This window comes from Epargyreus clarus, unplaced genomic scaffold (genome assembly GCF_041222505.1).
Source record: "Epargyreus clarus isolate Ecla_fem2 unplaced genomic scaffold, WU_Ecla_fem_2.2 ptg000016l, whole genome shotgun sequence".
In the NCBI taxonomy this organism is placed as follows: domain Eukaryota; kingdom Metazoa; phylum Arthropoda; class Insecta; order Lepidoptera; family Hesperiidae; genus Epargyreus; species Epargyreus clarus.
In genome coordinates this window covers 6,400,439-6,417,113 of record NW_027332224.1, presented here as the reverse complement: position 1 = coordinate 6,417,113, position 16,675 = coordinate 6,400,439, and the positions used below count along the sequence as shown (strand labels likewise).

The window sequence follows — 16,675 nt, the reverse complement described above, 5'->3', positions numbered from 1 at the left end:
TTATAAAAAAAAAAAATATTCTAGAATACAAAACTTTCCTAAATGCAGAAAGACTTGACATCTCTTTACGGTTTAATTAAACAAAAGGCCGCAAATAGTGTTGAGGTCACGCGGCTTTGTTTGCAGTTTCATAAGATTCTGGAGTATTGTTTTGTCAGACATTTTCGTTTGACGGATGTTGTGCGAGAAAATAAGAAAAACAAATAAAGATGTTAAAAAGGTGTGGACAATACTAGAACTATGTTATCTTTGTTAACAGTGGTTAGTGATAGATTCATTGATGATGTAATACTGTGGCCGCTATAATAAATACAACAAATAAATAAAAAGACGTCCCTATACGAAAAACTGGCTGTTTTCAACGTTTGACTTTGTCTCATAATCGATAGACAAATTTTGAGATTGGATATATTTCTGTAGGTACCTACTAGTATAACGAAATCGAGAAAAAAGCTCAATAGGTAAGGCTCTCACAGACATAAGAACAAAATATATATATATATATATATATATATATATATATATATATATATATATATCTCCGTATTTTTAAAATATATTAAAAATATGGAATACGTGTGAGAGTTTGCCTTTTAATTGTGTTATTCCTACAATCTCCCTTAAATCAAACCAGATCAAATCAATTCAGTTAATTGCAAATAAGGTTATACAATAGGTGTTCAATTGATACAATGGGCTCTTTGCTAAAAAGCATGCAAATATAAAATTTAAGTTAGTAGGTATTACAATTACTAATTATGTTTATGTCAATATCTTCCTCTTCCAGCATCAGTGGGCTGCAACGGGAATGAGACAGGTTGCCGCCGCCGCAAGTACGCGTGGTGGTGCGTGGGGTGCGGCGCGCTGGCGGCGGCGCTGGGCGGCTTGCTGGCCGCGCAGCACATCCTGCTGCGCGCGTACACCGCCTCGCCGCAGCATCTGGAGACCGTGCCGGCCGCTGTACCCGCTGCTATGGTGGGTAGTCAGCTGTTTATATTCTTTAGGTTTCTTCTGTCTGCTGCTGTGCTAGCTGCATTCACGGTGGTAGGATCTTAAGATTATCTTAGACTGTCTAGGTTGCTTAGTTTTTTTAGTTCTTTTTAGTTTCTTTAGGATAATTTTTGGGCCTTTGGCTCTTAATTTAGGTTTTTTAGTTGTTTAAGTTTAGTTTAATTAGTTCTTTTTAGGTTTTTAAGTATAGTTTTAGGTTCTTTGGCTCTATCTTTAGGTTAGTTACTTCTTTTACTAGGTTAGTTTCTTAGTTTTTTTTAGGTCCTATAGGTAAGGTTAGTTAAGTTGGCTTTTCTTTTAAGTTCTGTAGAACAGGTTAGGTTAGGTTAGATTAGTTTCCTTAGTTCTTAAGTTGAGTTATTTTTGTTTAAAAAAGTCGAAATTTCACTATGTTTAGTTACAACCTTTATTACTTATTAAATTATTATTTAATCAACCTTTTAATGTTTTGCCTACCAAAAATCTAAATTACACAATTTATTCATAAATAGACATCGTCTAATTAATTTTTAGTTATTAAAAATTTATAAATTCATTGTAAATCATAGGCGCACGGAAGAATTGTCAAATTACGATATTTGGTAGAAAACATTTGAAAGATTGATCTTTAATAACGGCCTGTAGATAATAAGTCCTGCACAAATAATACTTTAAATTATTGATCTAATATTTCACTTTTTCTTACAGTTGGTGTTGACTGGCGTATGTATAATGAGTTTGGCGCGTCGGAGAAACAGATACAGCTATATGGTAAGAAAAGTATGTTGCTTAAAGATATTTTATTTTTATTATTTTCGATTTTTTAACATTCAACCTGATTACATTTTATAATTTAGGTTTAACGAAAAAAAAACAACATATATTTTTACTTGTTTTTGTGTATCCATGATACCTATAACACGAAGAATCCTTAAATATCAGGTCAAAGTAATTAAGGCCTTTTGTTTTGAAAAATATAGTCATAGTCCGAAGTAAATATTTGTAAATTTTATAAAACATCCTTATCGGGATTCATGATAGACACTTCACTACATATTTATAAATGTATTGTAAGAATCTTTACAATTAACGCCTGTTATTAATAAACAATCTATCCAATGTTTTGTCTTCCAAAGATCGTTGACTATTGATTAATAACAAAGATTGTCGATTGCTGTAGTATTTTTTTACAAATAAATATTTATATCTTTCTTTTCTCTCAAATCTAGATCTTTAGTAGGCAAAACTTGGATAGATTAATTATTAATAATGAGCATTAGTTCTTTAAGGCTTGTGAAGACTACCAATCCTTGATGGTGTATGGTCTTTGCAGGTCAATAAGGGTATTGTGGGTTGGACGTCTGTGAGGAAGCCCAGCAGTGGGACAATAATATCTATGTCTTACAGATAAAAGTGGTCGGAGCTTGCTGCCTGGTGTGTGCTCTGATGTGTGTGTTGGTCACCATTACCACTACTGTGATACATATGAATAGGTGAGTGGTACTATTTTTTTTGTTTTTTTTTTAAGTAACGTAATTATTTTTAATCTATCTATCTATTTACAAACTATAAATCTATATACAATATATACAAAAAATATAATTTAAACAAAAAAATAAATAATAAAACTTAAAAAATTAAATATAAAACAATGAGTCCAAATCACTGCCTCCCGGTAGAGTCCCAAGAATGCTGGCTGTGCCGCGTTGTATGGCCAAACTTTTTCTTTGGCCAAAGTACTATTTTAACTACCTTTTACTCTTTTATTTATCTATCCCTTAGAGACGGTACTTTTTTGGGATAAAAGGTACATTATGACCTTTTTTGAACCCCTGATAACGTGTGTGCAAAATTTCATGAAAATCAGTTATGTAGTTAATATGTGAAAGAGTAGGAAATATACAAACACACGAACAAAGAAACAAACGCAAACACAAACATGCGTTAGTATGTAAATGTTAGAAATGAAACACATTTATTTAATTATTTCTTACAAACTTACATTTAACATTACAGGATACCCTAATGCGTTAAAAGTATACCTTTAATAATTATTAGATACTATTAAACACTATAATTTATAACATGGATACTTTAATTTATAATTAGCCTCTGTGAACTCATTCTGAGTATCATTCACAAATTTTATAGTCTTTTCGGTGCAGAAAATCAGTCTTTTTCATTTAACGTAAGGAACACACTTTAAGAAAAGTCGTTTTAGTATTTTTTCCATTGAACGTAAGGAAGAGTATCTCTTAAATGATGACTATGTCTAAGTAAAAATAATACAAATACTAAAACCTATCCTATGCCTTTCCAGATTACAGACCCTAAAGTTCTGCGAATACACGAAGTTGGCCAGATCCTGTACTTGCTACTCCATGTCTCCGGACTCCCAGCATAGCGGCTCTGATGACGATGGTGAGTTGGTGGATCCTACTGGGTGTTTATTCAGACCGTGCATCTGTAATCTACCTCAGATAGGACTCCTACCTGAGAGTGGTTACAATAGCCCTGAGAACTATCCGTTTTGAAAACATAAGGATAGAATATATAACATATACAATATCACATGTCGTGTATAGCCTATCGAATACAGCATGAAGCAAATCGCATAATGCATATGACATAAGCATACAGCACGTTTTATTTGGCATACAGCGTAAATCATATCTCATATTGCAACACTTTTTTTTAAATATAGGAGTAGTAGACGAGCATGCAATCCACCTGATGGTAAGTGCTACTGCCGCCCATGGACATCTGTAGTCAACCCCAGACAAGATTAGATTCTTACCTGAAGTCGCCTATAAATGCACCTACCCCTGAGGTCTAAGCTGGTATGCCTCGGGAAAAGTATCTCCCTTACCACACCCTTCAAACCAGAACACAGCAGCGCTTAACACTGCTGTTATGAGGCACAAATAGGTGTGGCGGTGGTCGGGGTCGAACATGGACATCTGTAATCAACCCCAGATAGGATAAGATATCCTAAAGTCGGCCACAGATGCGCCGCTACCCCTGAGGACTAAGCTGGAACGCCTCGGAAAAGTCTGTCTCCCTTACCACACCCTTCAAACCGGAACACAGCAGCGCTACACTGCTGTTATTAGGTAGAAATAGGTGTGGCGGTGGTGCCGCCGGAGTCGAACCACAAAGGGTTCTACCACCTTCAAACTAACCCATCTGCCATTATCACACATCACGCCTAACACACTGTGTTGCCAGCAGTGCGCTGTGTGTTCGAGGGTGTGACGGACTGCGGCGTGGTGCACGGGGCGCTGTACTGGTGCCTGCGCGGTGTGTTCGCGCTGTCCGTCTCCGCTGTGCTCGTCTGCATCTTCAGTTGTATGCTGGCTTATCAGCTGCTCAGGTATGTATAAACTGACCATTTTTTATTTTATGTTAAAAAGTGTTTTAATTTCCTACATATCAAGTATGATATGTCACCTATTTTCATAACTAAATAATCTCATATAAAAAGAGAAAATTTGTCGACGTGAAAATGCAGAAAAACGTCTTAGAGTAAATGTCACAAATATAACAATTCATTTTTCATGACCCCTGACATTTTATTGGGAATTTATTTTTTATTGAAACATGAAAGATCGATTTACAAAAAAAGTGTACTATGTACTTATCTATTATTTATTGTCTAACGTTCGTTCGTAATAATCAATATAACCCCAATTTTTGCCTACCTATACTGTCATATTTGAACTTTGGTAGGCAAAAATTGGCTAAGGTTGATTATTACTAACAAGTGTCATATAAAAACGGGAGCATTTAATACTGAGCTAATGTTTTGCGATCATAATTTGCCGTCTATTGCCTATTATTAATAACCAATCTATTGAATTTCTTGTCCTTCAAAGAGTCCTTTGCCTACTTAACAATTTATTGACAATGTTAAGTTTTAATCTTTGATAGGTAAACATTGGATAGATTGGAAATTAACAGGCGTATGTAAAGCGCTTCGTAGGCTCGGTACCGCTCAGGCTTTCTTGGGTATTATCAATGGAATAATCATTATACCTTTTTAAAAGTGTTGTGGACGGTTTAAAAGAATCCTATACGGGTTCGCCACAAATCTGTACTTTACCAAATCTTATTGACGTATGCTTCAGGCCTCCTCCAGTTGATACCGAAGTCCAATATTGAGATACAAATAATATTGTAGTTTTGGTATAAAAAATACTTATCATTTATTTATTTAACATATACAGACAGAAGAAAAGAAAATGAGTTTACAATCAAAATTATAATTACAAGTTTATACATTTTTAAAATATTACATTAAAAAAAATAATGTCAAAAGCTAAGAATAATATAAAAAGTCGAATTAAATGGAATTAACTTACATTGGAATGCATTGAATTAAATTTTAATAATGAAATAAAATTATATTAAATTTGAAATTGTCAATTATTAATAGTGTATGTGATTTCCAGCCATGAACGCAAGAAGATGTACTGGGAACAGCTGGAGTTGCGATGCAGGTCGCTGTACCGCCCGCCCACCGGCCAGCCCGCAGCCGCTGGCAGACCTGTACAGGTGAGCTGCAACTCTACCTATATATCTCTTATTCCATATCTCCTACCATACATCTCCCATCCATATATCTCCCATTACCATACTTTTTAATCGAATTAATTTATTGGATTGAATATTAAACGAAACTTTCTCACTTCCTTTGTTTTTCTTCAATTTTTTACAGTTTTAGGGTTCCGTAACCAAAGGTCTATTTAAATAACTTTAATAGCTACACTTGATTTTTTTTTTCAAAGTACGTATAACGGTGGCCGCTATAATAATCACAATTACTAAAAATAAAAGGAAATCAAAAAAATAAATGGGGTCCCCATACAACTGCTATATTACAGCGTTCTTCGCGAATGAACCATAACACTCGTAGGTGGGCAGTTTTAAATTTCACATTGCATTTACTTCTACGGCTGCTATGATAATAAATACTAAATAAAAAAATGTGAGCCGTCACGGGACGCCTGGCAGATGTGAAACATCGACATTATTTTGTAAAAGTAATATGCAGAAAAGAACATATTGTGATAGGAACTAAATATGTCATAATGATAAAATAAAATATTACGATTTTTTTCCAGATAACGATGACTATTTATTGAATTCGATTGCGCATGGCGACGCGTCGCCACACCGTACACACTACTGCATATAGACTGTATATATATACTATCGCATGCTGTGGCGACGTCGCCACGCCAGAAATCGGTTTTACGTGCGGCTATAGATGTTTCACATCAAAAATTTTATCTTGTAATTTCCTTGCAGAACAACTGCAGTTGTTGTACGCAATGCCACACAACTCAACCCGCTTGGGACTTTAGTTTGCAGCATCGCTTCTGGGCACCTGGTAAGTAAGGTCCTTTTAATTCGACTGTAGTATAGTCCGCGCCAAACTGCTAGTCCGCTCTGAAGTTGTTGCTAGCAGGTGTAGTTATACAATTTGCTATGGCGACGCGATTCATTTCTATATTCAGAGCGGACTTGCAGTTTTGCGCGGACTATACCATTATACATTTTTAGGGTTCTGCATCTAAGGGGCAAGAACTGAACCCTATATTGCTAAGCCTTCGCTATCTGTCCGTCTGTATTGACCGTAATGCACACTAGAAGTTTACAGTGTGTATCGCCTTGGCCGTTATAACAAAAAAAGTACTAAAATTGAAATAAAACTATTTTTTTTTTGCATTTTCGTAGCAAGTAACGAAGACAGTGAAAATTAAAAAAAAAATAAAAGAAATACTAAAAAAAACATTAAAAATTTGATAGTGCAGAACCCTCTATGTTCTGCTTCGAATCTAACTTCGCCATTTATTCGACATTTCGACTGCAGTACAAGTGCAATGATTTTCAAAACAATAAGTATATATTTTGTATTTTGTATTCCAGGTCGTATAGGTAACCTGTATTCCCCGAATCCGGGAACAGGACGCAAAACGTCCCCGTGGAGCTGGTTCCCGTGGCCCAGAGGAAATAGCCAGAAGTAAGACTACAAAAATATGAACAGTTTATTAAAGTTTATCAAAAATTATAATGAGAATGTTTATGTTAATATCAAAGTTGGGTTAGGTTAGGTTAGTGCTAAGTACCTCGCAGGTTTAATACGGTCACCAAGACTAGTCTTTCACAAATAGAAGGTTGTAGAACCCTTTGTGGTTCGACTCCGGCGGCACCACCTCCACTCCAATTTTGCCTTATAACAGCAGTGTAGCGCTACTTTGTTCTGGCGTTCCAGCTTAGTCCTTAGGGTTAGACGCATCTGTGACCTCAAGTAGGAATCTAATCTTATCTAGGGTTGATTACAGATGTCCATAGGCGACAGTAGTTTTACCGTCAGGGGGACTACATGCTCGTGTGCTCCTATATTACAAAAAACACACAAACACACACACTTGTCCAGCGCGGTGGACTATGACCTAATCCTTCTCATTTTGAGAGGAGACCCGTGCCCAGCAGTGGGACAGGGACAAGTAGACGACGTAAAATATAATAGAAGGGTTGAAAACTCCTACTCATTACAACAAACTTAACTCCTAACAAAATGTATATCAGTTCCAGATGCCGCATGGGAGTACCGCAATCAGGTGACAGTGCGTACGGCTTCTGCGAGACTGAACAGCCGCAGCAGTACGACGAGCGAGCCTACCCGAATTTCAACCAGAACTTCCAGCGTGGAAACTCGGGTATGTTATTGACATACAATAAGATTAAATAAAATCAATCTTAGATGGGGGGAACTCGGGTACGTTATTGACATTCAATAAGATTTAATAAAAGTAATCTTAGATTGGGGTAACTCGGGTATGTTATTAACATTCAATAAAAATAACCTTAGATTGGGGGTAACTCGGGTATGTTATTGACATTCTATAAAAATAATGTTGGATTGGGGAGAACTCGGGTGTGTTATTAACATTCAATAAGATTCAATAAAATAATCTTAGATTGGGGGTAACTCGGGTATGTTATTGACATTCAATAAGATTCAATAAAAATAACCTTAGATTGGGGGGAACTCCGGTATGTTATTAACATTCAATAAGTTTCATTAAAAATAATCTTAATTGGGAGGAACTCGGGTATGTTATTGACATTCAATAAGATTCAATAAAAATAATCTTAGATTGGGGGGACCTCGGTTATTTATTTATTTATTTTATTGATATAATTAGAACGGCCGAGGCCACTTACACTAACTAGACAGATCTAACACACAGACAACTCACAGAACTCCAAGCATACAGACATGATCAGCTTCCAGTCATCAGCAACCACATCATGTTATGTTATTAACATTCAATAAAATAATCTTAGATTGGGGGGACCTCGGTTATTTATTTATTTATTTTATTGATCTAATTAAAACGGCCGAGGTCACTTACACTAACTAGACAGATCTAACACACAGACAACTCACAGAACTCCAAGCATACAGACATGATCAGCTTCCAGTCATCAGCAACCACATCATGTTATGTTATTAACATTCAATAAAATAATCTTAGATTGGGGTAACTCGGGTATGTTTTTGACATTCAATTAAAATAACCTGAGATACTCTAGCGGACTAAGGCGGAAGGGTAGGAGGGGCAGTCCGCTCCAAGTAAATTTTATTTTGATTCAAATTTCCTAAAAAATATTTTGAACAACATAATTATTAGTGTTTTTTTAACTCATTTTAAATTTTTATGCTCGATTTATATAATATAATAAAAAAGAGTTCTCAGAGGGGCAAACAATAAATATTTTTTTTGAGTGACTTTTTTTGGGATTGTAAAAAAATAAAGTTATATTTTACTTAAAGGCACATTCATTTATTTCTTTGTAAATTTTATTTATAAACTTTATAAATCCATTGCTTATTTCTTGCTATATAAACCGTAAGTCGTAATAATAATAAATAAATATAATTAATTATTTTTATCCACAGGCAACTTCGCACAAACCTCAGGCACATTCGCTCAAACACAGGCGTTCGCGCAAAGCACAAGCAACTTCCAGGCTCAGGGCAGCTTCCCCCAGACCGCGAGCTTCAGTGGCAACCAGTTTCAGGAGGGCTTCTCTGAAGCTAGCGCGAGCTTTGACGCTACCACCGGTGTGTGGGGACCGCCTCCGCCCTACAGCCCCCAAGGGCGGAGTGGGAGTAGGTTCGTAGCTATTTTTATTTTTAACACGCTTTTATTAGCTTGGGTTGTATGTGTATGTACGTAACAACGGACGTAACGGAACGTACGGTACGTAACGGAATCTTTGAACCCGATTTCTATCCACTTTGAACGTTCAGTTTAATTCAAAATTTTGAAGAATTATCAAAAACCGATGACAATACACGATTTTAATAATTTTGTACCATTGTTCTTATCAACATGCTCAGAAAATTATTTTCTTGTTATATTATTGTTTAGTTGATTTTATAATAAAAGTGTGTTTTTTAGTTTTTTGAGCTATATTTATTGAAGTTATTCTTCTTTTAGAATGATACTTATAGAAACGACGAATATAAACCACACAGTGAAGTTGAGTAGTAAATGTTGCATTTCCTTATGTCTTATCGATTACTCGTCGTGTCGTATATCATTTTGTTATTATTTTTGTAATAATTTCACTTCTTTAATAAATAGGCGATTCATACTCTTTTTTCATTTAATATATAAATAATAATATCGCTATTTAGCGATAAGGCCGCCAGTTGTACCTTTAATTAATGTTTATTTTGTATTTCTTAGTATAAATTTGGTGTACAATAAAGAGTATTGTATTGTATTGTATTGTAATAATAACCGCGTTCTCTGGTGAGAAAAATATGTAAATGGTAGATGTTTGTTGTAGGTTTAGGTGTATATTTGTGTGTACCCAGACACGTGAGTGTTAAAAGTGTTATTATTCATTTTAATATATATATTTATATAGGAGTAGCAGTCGATTATAAATAATATGAGAATAAACGACCAAACAGTCCACCTGATAAGTAGGTACTGCCGTCCATGGTCATATGTAATCAACCCCAGATAGGATTATATTCCTACCTGAGCTCCACCACATATGCACCGCTACCCATAAGGACAGCTGGAACGCCTCACAAAAGTTTTTCTCGGAAAAGAGTACTCCATTTACGTATCTTCTTATCTTTCCAGACATCACCTCCATCATCAGGACCCAGCCGCGGCAACATTGCTCCATCACCACCACATAGACGTCCACAGAAACTCCATCCCAGTACACGAACACACAAACGTCCAAACACACACATGCCGAAACTCCTATCTACACATGCCCCAAAACATGCAAGAGATGAGCCGCCTTAACCCAGATATAAGTCGGATGAACCCGGATATAAGTCGCCTGAACCCAGATATAAGACTAAACCCCGATGTACGACTCAATCCGGATATAGCGCGCCTTAATCCAGAAATAAGTCGCCTTAACCCAGATATAAGTCGCATCAACCCGGATATAAGCCGTCTAAACCCAGATATAAGTCGGATTAACCCGGATATAAGTCATATGTCGCAGATGTACCCAACTGATCCCAATGAGATAGCCCGTTTGCAAGAAATGGCCCATCTAGGGCAAGAAAGGTTTAATACCTTAAGGGGTCACTTAGTACCCTATAGGGGATGTCAGAGGTCCCTAGGGATGAGTGCAGGGAACCTAAGGGACTGCAGAATGGATGAGAATATAGCGATCGAGTGCTTACATCAGAAAAGTGCTAGTAAAGGTTAGTTTTGATTTATATTAAGTGCTTTTGTTTTAAGAAAGAAAGAAAGAAAGAAAGAAAGAAAGAAAGAAAGAAAGAAAGAAAGAAAATTCTTTCTTTCTTTTTTAAGAAATTTCTTTCTATCTCTGTTTCTTTCTTTTGTTTTTCGAGTGGTAAGGAAGAGACTTATCCGAGGCGTTTCAACTTACGCCAATTATTAATAATTAAATTATTTAATGTTTTTAGTTTAGTTGTCAGCCACAGATGCGCTGCTACCCCTGAGGACTAAGCTGGAACGCCTCGGAAAAGTCTGTCTCCCTTACCACACCCTTCAAACCGGAACACAGCAGCGCCTAACATTGCTGTTATTAGGTAGAAATAGGAGTGGCGGTGGTGCCGCCGGAGTCGAACCACAAAGAGTTCTACCACCTTCGGGTTGATTACAGATGACCATACGGCGGTAGCCACTTACCATCAGGTGGATTGCAACGTAACGAAAAAAATATGATTTACATATGAATTTCCGATATAATTTTGGTTTTTCAGTTTCAGATCAAAGCAGTGACTCCTGTCAGAAACAAGGGAAGGAGAATCTGGGCTTCCAGAATGATAAGCATTCTCCCATACGGTAAGTAATCCATCACTGTCTCACTGCTGGGCACGGGTCTCCTCTCAGAATGAGAAGGATTAGGCCATAGCCCACCGCGCTGGACAAGTGCGTATTGGTAGACTACACATACCTTTGAAAACATTTTAAAGATTTCTCAGGTCTGTAGACTTTTTCACGATGTTTTTCTTCACCATTTAAGTGATAATTATTTTCTAATACGCACATAACTTTGAAAAATCAGAGGTGCGTACCTGGGATTTGAACCTCGGACCCCTCAATCAAGAGACCGAGTCTCTTAACCACTAGGCTATCGCTGCTCTGTTTTCTTATGTGGATCGATAAAATTTGCTTTTTGTTCATCAGGCTCCTAGCTACAAGGCTTAACTATCATGATAATTTCATATAAAAATATTTTCTTATTTACAGATCATCAATGCAAGACTGTCATCGTGGAACGAACCAAAATGCGGAGTCAGAAGTATACTTCGCTGACGTGTCCAGTTGTTGTAACGTCTCTGTTAAGGTAATAACATTATACCTATTTCTGTTATAACAGCAGTGTAGCGCTGCTGTGTTCCGGTTTGAAGGGTGTGGTAAGGGAGATAGACTTTCCGAGGCGTTCCAGCTTAGTCCTCAGGGGTAGCGGCGCATCTGTGCCCGACCTCAGGTAGCAATATCTAATCCTATCAGGGGTGGATTACAGATGTCCATGGGCGGCAGTACCCTCTTATCAGGTGGACTGCATGCTCGTCTACTACTTCTATATTATAATAAAAAATCCTCTCTCAAAATAGGAATCTCCAACCAGAAGTCGGCCACAGAAGCTGTAGTGCATTGGATAAATAAAATATAAACCAGTACACAATAGCTCTTAACACTGGTGTACCGATTCGAACCACATAGGATTCTACCACATTTCTAAAACGTGCAATATAAAAACATGCTTGTTGAAAATTGTGCAAAAAATGTTTTCATGTTGCATTTTTTATCTTTCTTTTCTTATCTTTCCAGGCGGATTGTTGCCTCAACCCCAACGTATCAGCCCTGGTGGGTACAATCGAGAACCACCCCGAATCCACATCAGAATCCGACACGGGTTCCTTCACCCTCACCCGCCAACAACGCCCTCAACCCCAAGTCGGCTCCAAACGAAGACCACGAAACGACAAACATAAAGACAAACGAGAGAACACAATCAGAACAGATCTGAACAACTCAATCAGAAATGATCTGAACAACTCAATCAGAGCTGATTTGAACAACTCGATCAGAATCACCGATCGGATTGATCAAAGAATTGAGCGAATGCACGAATCGCGGATCAGTGAACGTATGACCGATTCGAGGGATAGGTTGGATAGGACGGATAGGGATTCGAGGGATCGATTGAATGATAGGTTGGATCGAAGGAATGATTTGGTTGATCGGTTGAATGAGTCCCGCGATAGATTGAATGATCCGAGGATAGAACGGATTTGTGATCGGGATAGGTTGGAGCGGATGAGTGATAGAGATAGATTGAGTGATGCTAGAGTTGAGAGATTGAGTGAGAAGGATAGATTGAACGATTCAAGGTTAGAGAGAATGAGTGACAGAGATAGATTGAACGATTCTAGAGTTGAAAGATTGAGCGAGAAAGATAGGTTGAATGATTCAAGATTGGAACGTATGAGTGACAGGGATAGACTGAATGATTCTAGGGTTGAGAGATTGAGTGAGAAGGATAGATTAAACGACTCAAGATTGGAGCGTATGAGTGACAGAGATAGATTGAATGATTCAAGAGTTGAAAGATTGAGTGAGAAAGATAGATTGAACGATTCGAGATTGGAGCGTATGAGTGACAGGGACAGACTGAATGATTCTAGAGTCGAAAGATTGAGCGAGAAGGAAAGATTGAATGATTCTAGATTGGATCGAATGAGTGACAGGGATAGATTGAACGATTCGAGAGTGGAAAGACTCAGTGAGAAAGATAGATTGAATGACTCTAGATTGGAACGCATGAGTGACAGAGACAGACTGAACGACTCAAGAGTGGAGCGAATGAGTGAAAAAGACAGACTGAACGACTCGAGATTGAGTGAGCGAGTCATCGAACGATTTGAAGACCGGCGGATGTCTGATCTGAACTCTAGTATACGAATCGAGGGCAGCCCTAAAATGCGGTCGCATATCAGCCCTTTACGGATGCCTAGGACTAGCCCTAAGAACCTACCGAACCACCCTAGGCAATCCAGCAGCGATTCCGGGAAGGACTTCCCTCCTATAACTCCAGAAGGGCCAGAGGGTCCAGATACGGTGTATTCTAACGAGCCAGACCCGAAGTGCCTGGGTCCGGACTCGCAGTACGAGGCGGTGCGGGAGGGCAAGGAGGAGCTGCGGAGCAACCACCACCACTGCTACAGCGACACCAACACCATGGACTCCGGCTGGCAGAGCGGCTCCGAGAAACAGGGCGCGGACTGACAGCTGCGCTCACAGATAACGTATGACAGATGAGTGACAGGTTCGGAATTGACAGATAAAAATATGACAGATTAAAAATTTATTGGTTTGAAAAATGTGACAGATTAACAAGGTGACAGGTTCGCATGTGATAGATAAAAATATGACGGATGATAGAGGCTTTTTTTTATAAAAATGACTAGTTCGAAAGTGATTAAAAATATGACAGATAAAAAAGGTAGGTTCGGAAGTAACAGATAAGAATATGACAGATTAAAAATTGTTTTTTTTTTTAATTCTGTTTTGATTAAGAAGTATGAGACATCAAAAAACGCGACTGGTTCGGTAACAGATCAAAAATATGACATTATTATTTTTTAATTCTGTTTTACTTGATTTTTTTTTTATTTTTTATGCCGTTAACGGTGAAAGCAATATGATCAAAATTTAGTCACTCACGAATAATCCGACGGGTAACACGCGATTCGTCTATACTCGGCGAGGATCTAAACATTACGTAATCTTCACAACTGTATCAAAAATCGTCAAAGTAGCTACTTTTGATAGCCGCGATTGTCAATTTCCTTGCTTTTCAGCTAGACGCAGGGAAATTGGAAAATCGCTCATGCAACTGACGAAAAATTACTATTTTCGAAAACCACTACACGTATTGAAAAGATTGTCGGACTATATTTTTTGTGGTCTAGTCTGTTTTAATTTCTAGAAATTCAAAGTCGAGCTTAATCTGTGGTATTTTTATTTGTACGAAAAAATACGCACATAAAAATGCTTATGAAAGCTCTTTTACATCTGTATTATATTTTTTTTGTAACTTGTCTTTATAAAAGTTGTAATACAAAATTGACATTTTTGTTGTCGAAAGTCGATATTCTATCGTACATTTTGTGATACAACTTTTACTTGATATTTCCAAAAAAAGAAATGCTCTCTTATTATTCGATTTTCAAATGAGATTATTGAATTTATGTAATAAGTATGTTTAATCAAAAATATACTCTTAAATAACTTTTACCATTGTACATAATTTGTCCATGATTTTAGATATTTGATAAGGTTCGTAATTTTTAAGATTTGTAAACCAATAAATTAAATTCTACCTTAAAGTGTTCCAAATGACGCACATTATACAAAAATAGCACAAAATATTTTGTATTTGGCGGGATTCCACTAAATGCATGTAACGATCGCTGGTTATTTCAAATTAAGAAATAATAATATAGCGTGGTCGTTGCAATTTGTAAGTGGAACGTGGTAAATGTCATTTTAATATCAATGTTTTTACCCGACTGCCAAGGAAGGGTTATGTTTTTCGCGCGTATCTTGTATGTTTGTCTTTCTTTATTTGATCCGATCTAACAAACGGCTGGATGAATTTCAACGGTTAAAGTGTCATTATATTTGTCTCAATGACCCGAGTGTCCTTAGAGAGGTGTTAGTAAAAAAAAATCAAAATGGCGGATTTTTGGCGCGAAATAGTAACACATATAAAAAAAAAAGTTAACCGAACCTATCGAGTAGGGTATCAAATGAAAGGAAATTAAACGGAGATTATAAAAACATATTTGTATATATATAAAACAGTAAGGTGACTGACTGACTGACTAACTAAATGACTTTTTCATTTTTTAGAAATCAACGTACAGCCTAAACCAAGGACTTTACAGTTCTGAAATTTTGCACACAGGTTCTCCATATAGCTTGAATAAGTACTAAGAAAGGCCTTTTGGAAATTCTACCCTTAAGAGGGTAAAATAAGGGAAAACAGTTTTTTTGAAATCCTTTAATTTTGAAGCAACTACTATAAAATTTTGTAGTTGGTTTTCTGGATAGGAACAAGGACGCACTTATTTATCCCCCTCCGAAAAATCAACCCCGTAGAGGGTAGAATAAGGGTTAAAAGTTCATTTGAACTATCGTCAATTTTGAAGCAAACACTATGACATTTTGTATAAGGCTTGTTGGATAAAAATAATGAAATGCTACCTCTAACGAGGTAAAATAATGACCGAAACTTTGATTTACTGAAGTTATATATTTTATAGACCGTAAATGGTGAATTTTTTCGCGAAATAATAACACGTTTTAAAAAAGTTAACCAAACCTATCGAGTGGGGTGTCAAAATAAAGGAAATGAAGAGGAGATTACACACACATTATATAATATATCTTATATATAAAATTCTCGTGTTAGTTACCGTACTCCTCCGAAACGGCTTCACCGATTTTCACCAAATTTTATATACATATTCAGTAGGTCTGAGAATCGGCCACTATCTATTTTTTTTACACCTAAGTGATAAGGGTTGTTCATCCTTAACATTTTTTTTATTTATATGGCAACACAACGTTTGCCGGGTCAGCTAGTACATATATACTCGTATATACACATCGAGATGACTGTCTGACTAAATGAGAGAGTTGATGTGCCAGAGATCAACGCAAAGGGAAACCGCTGAACTTAAGCGTGCTGGAATTTTACACATAGGTTCTTTATATAGCGTAAATGAACACTACGAGGATAAAATAAAATAGGATAATATTGTTTGACATTTTTTGTTTTTGAAGCAGACACCTACTATGAAACTTTGTATTTGGCTTTCTGGATCAAAATAATGAAATGCCTATTTCACTGCTTTTGGAAATTCTACTTCAGCCTTTTTGGTGCAGTCGGGTTTTTGATTTTTTAAATTAATTACTTGTTGGCAATATTATTGACAATAATCTGTAAGTATTGTCAATATTATTGTATGTGTGTAGCGCCCTACAATACGTAAATTACAATTATACTGTAATTTGTAAAAAGAATGACATTTCTCAGCAAAAGCGCGGGAATTGACTTTTTAAACTTGCCATTATTGTGAGTGTAA

At 36.7% G+C, this 16,675-nt stretch overlaps 1 protein-coding gene across 3 annotated transcripts in view; it reads left to right on the top strand.

Annotated features, from left to right (window-relative positions):
* Positions 1–13,811, top strand: part of LOC140748781 (uncharacterized) — a 40,356-nt gene extending 26,545 nt beyond the window's left edge. For 2 of the 3 annotated variants that reach the window (XM_073081659.1, XM_073081661.1), the window contains 14 exons: positions 788–975; positions 1,699–1,761; positions 2,398–2,483; positions 3,311–3,411; positions 4,219–4,363; positions 5,442–5,544; positions 6,301–6,382; positions 6,922–7,015; positions 7,585–7,715; positions 8,963–9,179; positions 10,167–10,750; positions 11,276–11,357; positions 11,766–11,862; positions 12,351–13,811. In XM_073081659.1, coding sequence (XP_072937760.1) covers positions 788–975; positions 1,699–1,761; positions 2,398–2,483; positions 3,311–3,411; positions 4,219–4,363; positions 5,442–5,544; positions 6,301–6,382; positions 6,922–7,015; positions 7,585–7,715; positions 8,963–9,179; positions 10,167–10,750; positions 11,276–11,357; positions 11,766–11,862; positions 12,351–13,808 — 3,431 coding nt within the window. In that variant the 3' untranslated portion in view covers positions 13,809–13,811. The remainder of the gene's footprint in view (positions 1–787; positions 976–1,698; positions 1,762–2,397; positions 2,484–3,310; positions 3,412–4,218; positions 4,364–5,441; positions 5,545–6,300; positions 6,383–6,921; positions 7,016–7,584; positions 7,716–8,962; positions 9,180–10,166; positions 10,751–11,275; positions 11,358–11,765; positions 11,863–12,350) is intronic. The other variant, XM_073081660.1, reaches the window with a different exon arrangement.
* Positions 13,812–16,675: the final 2,864 nt, after the last annotated feature.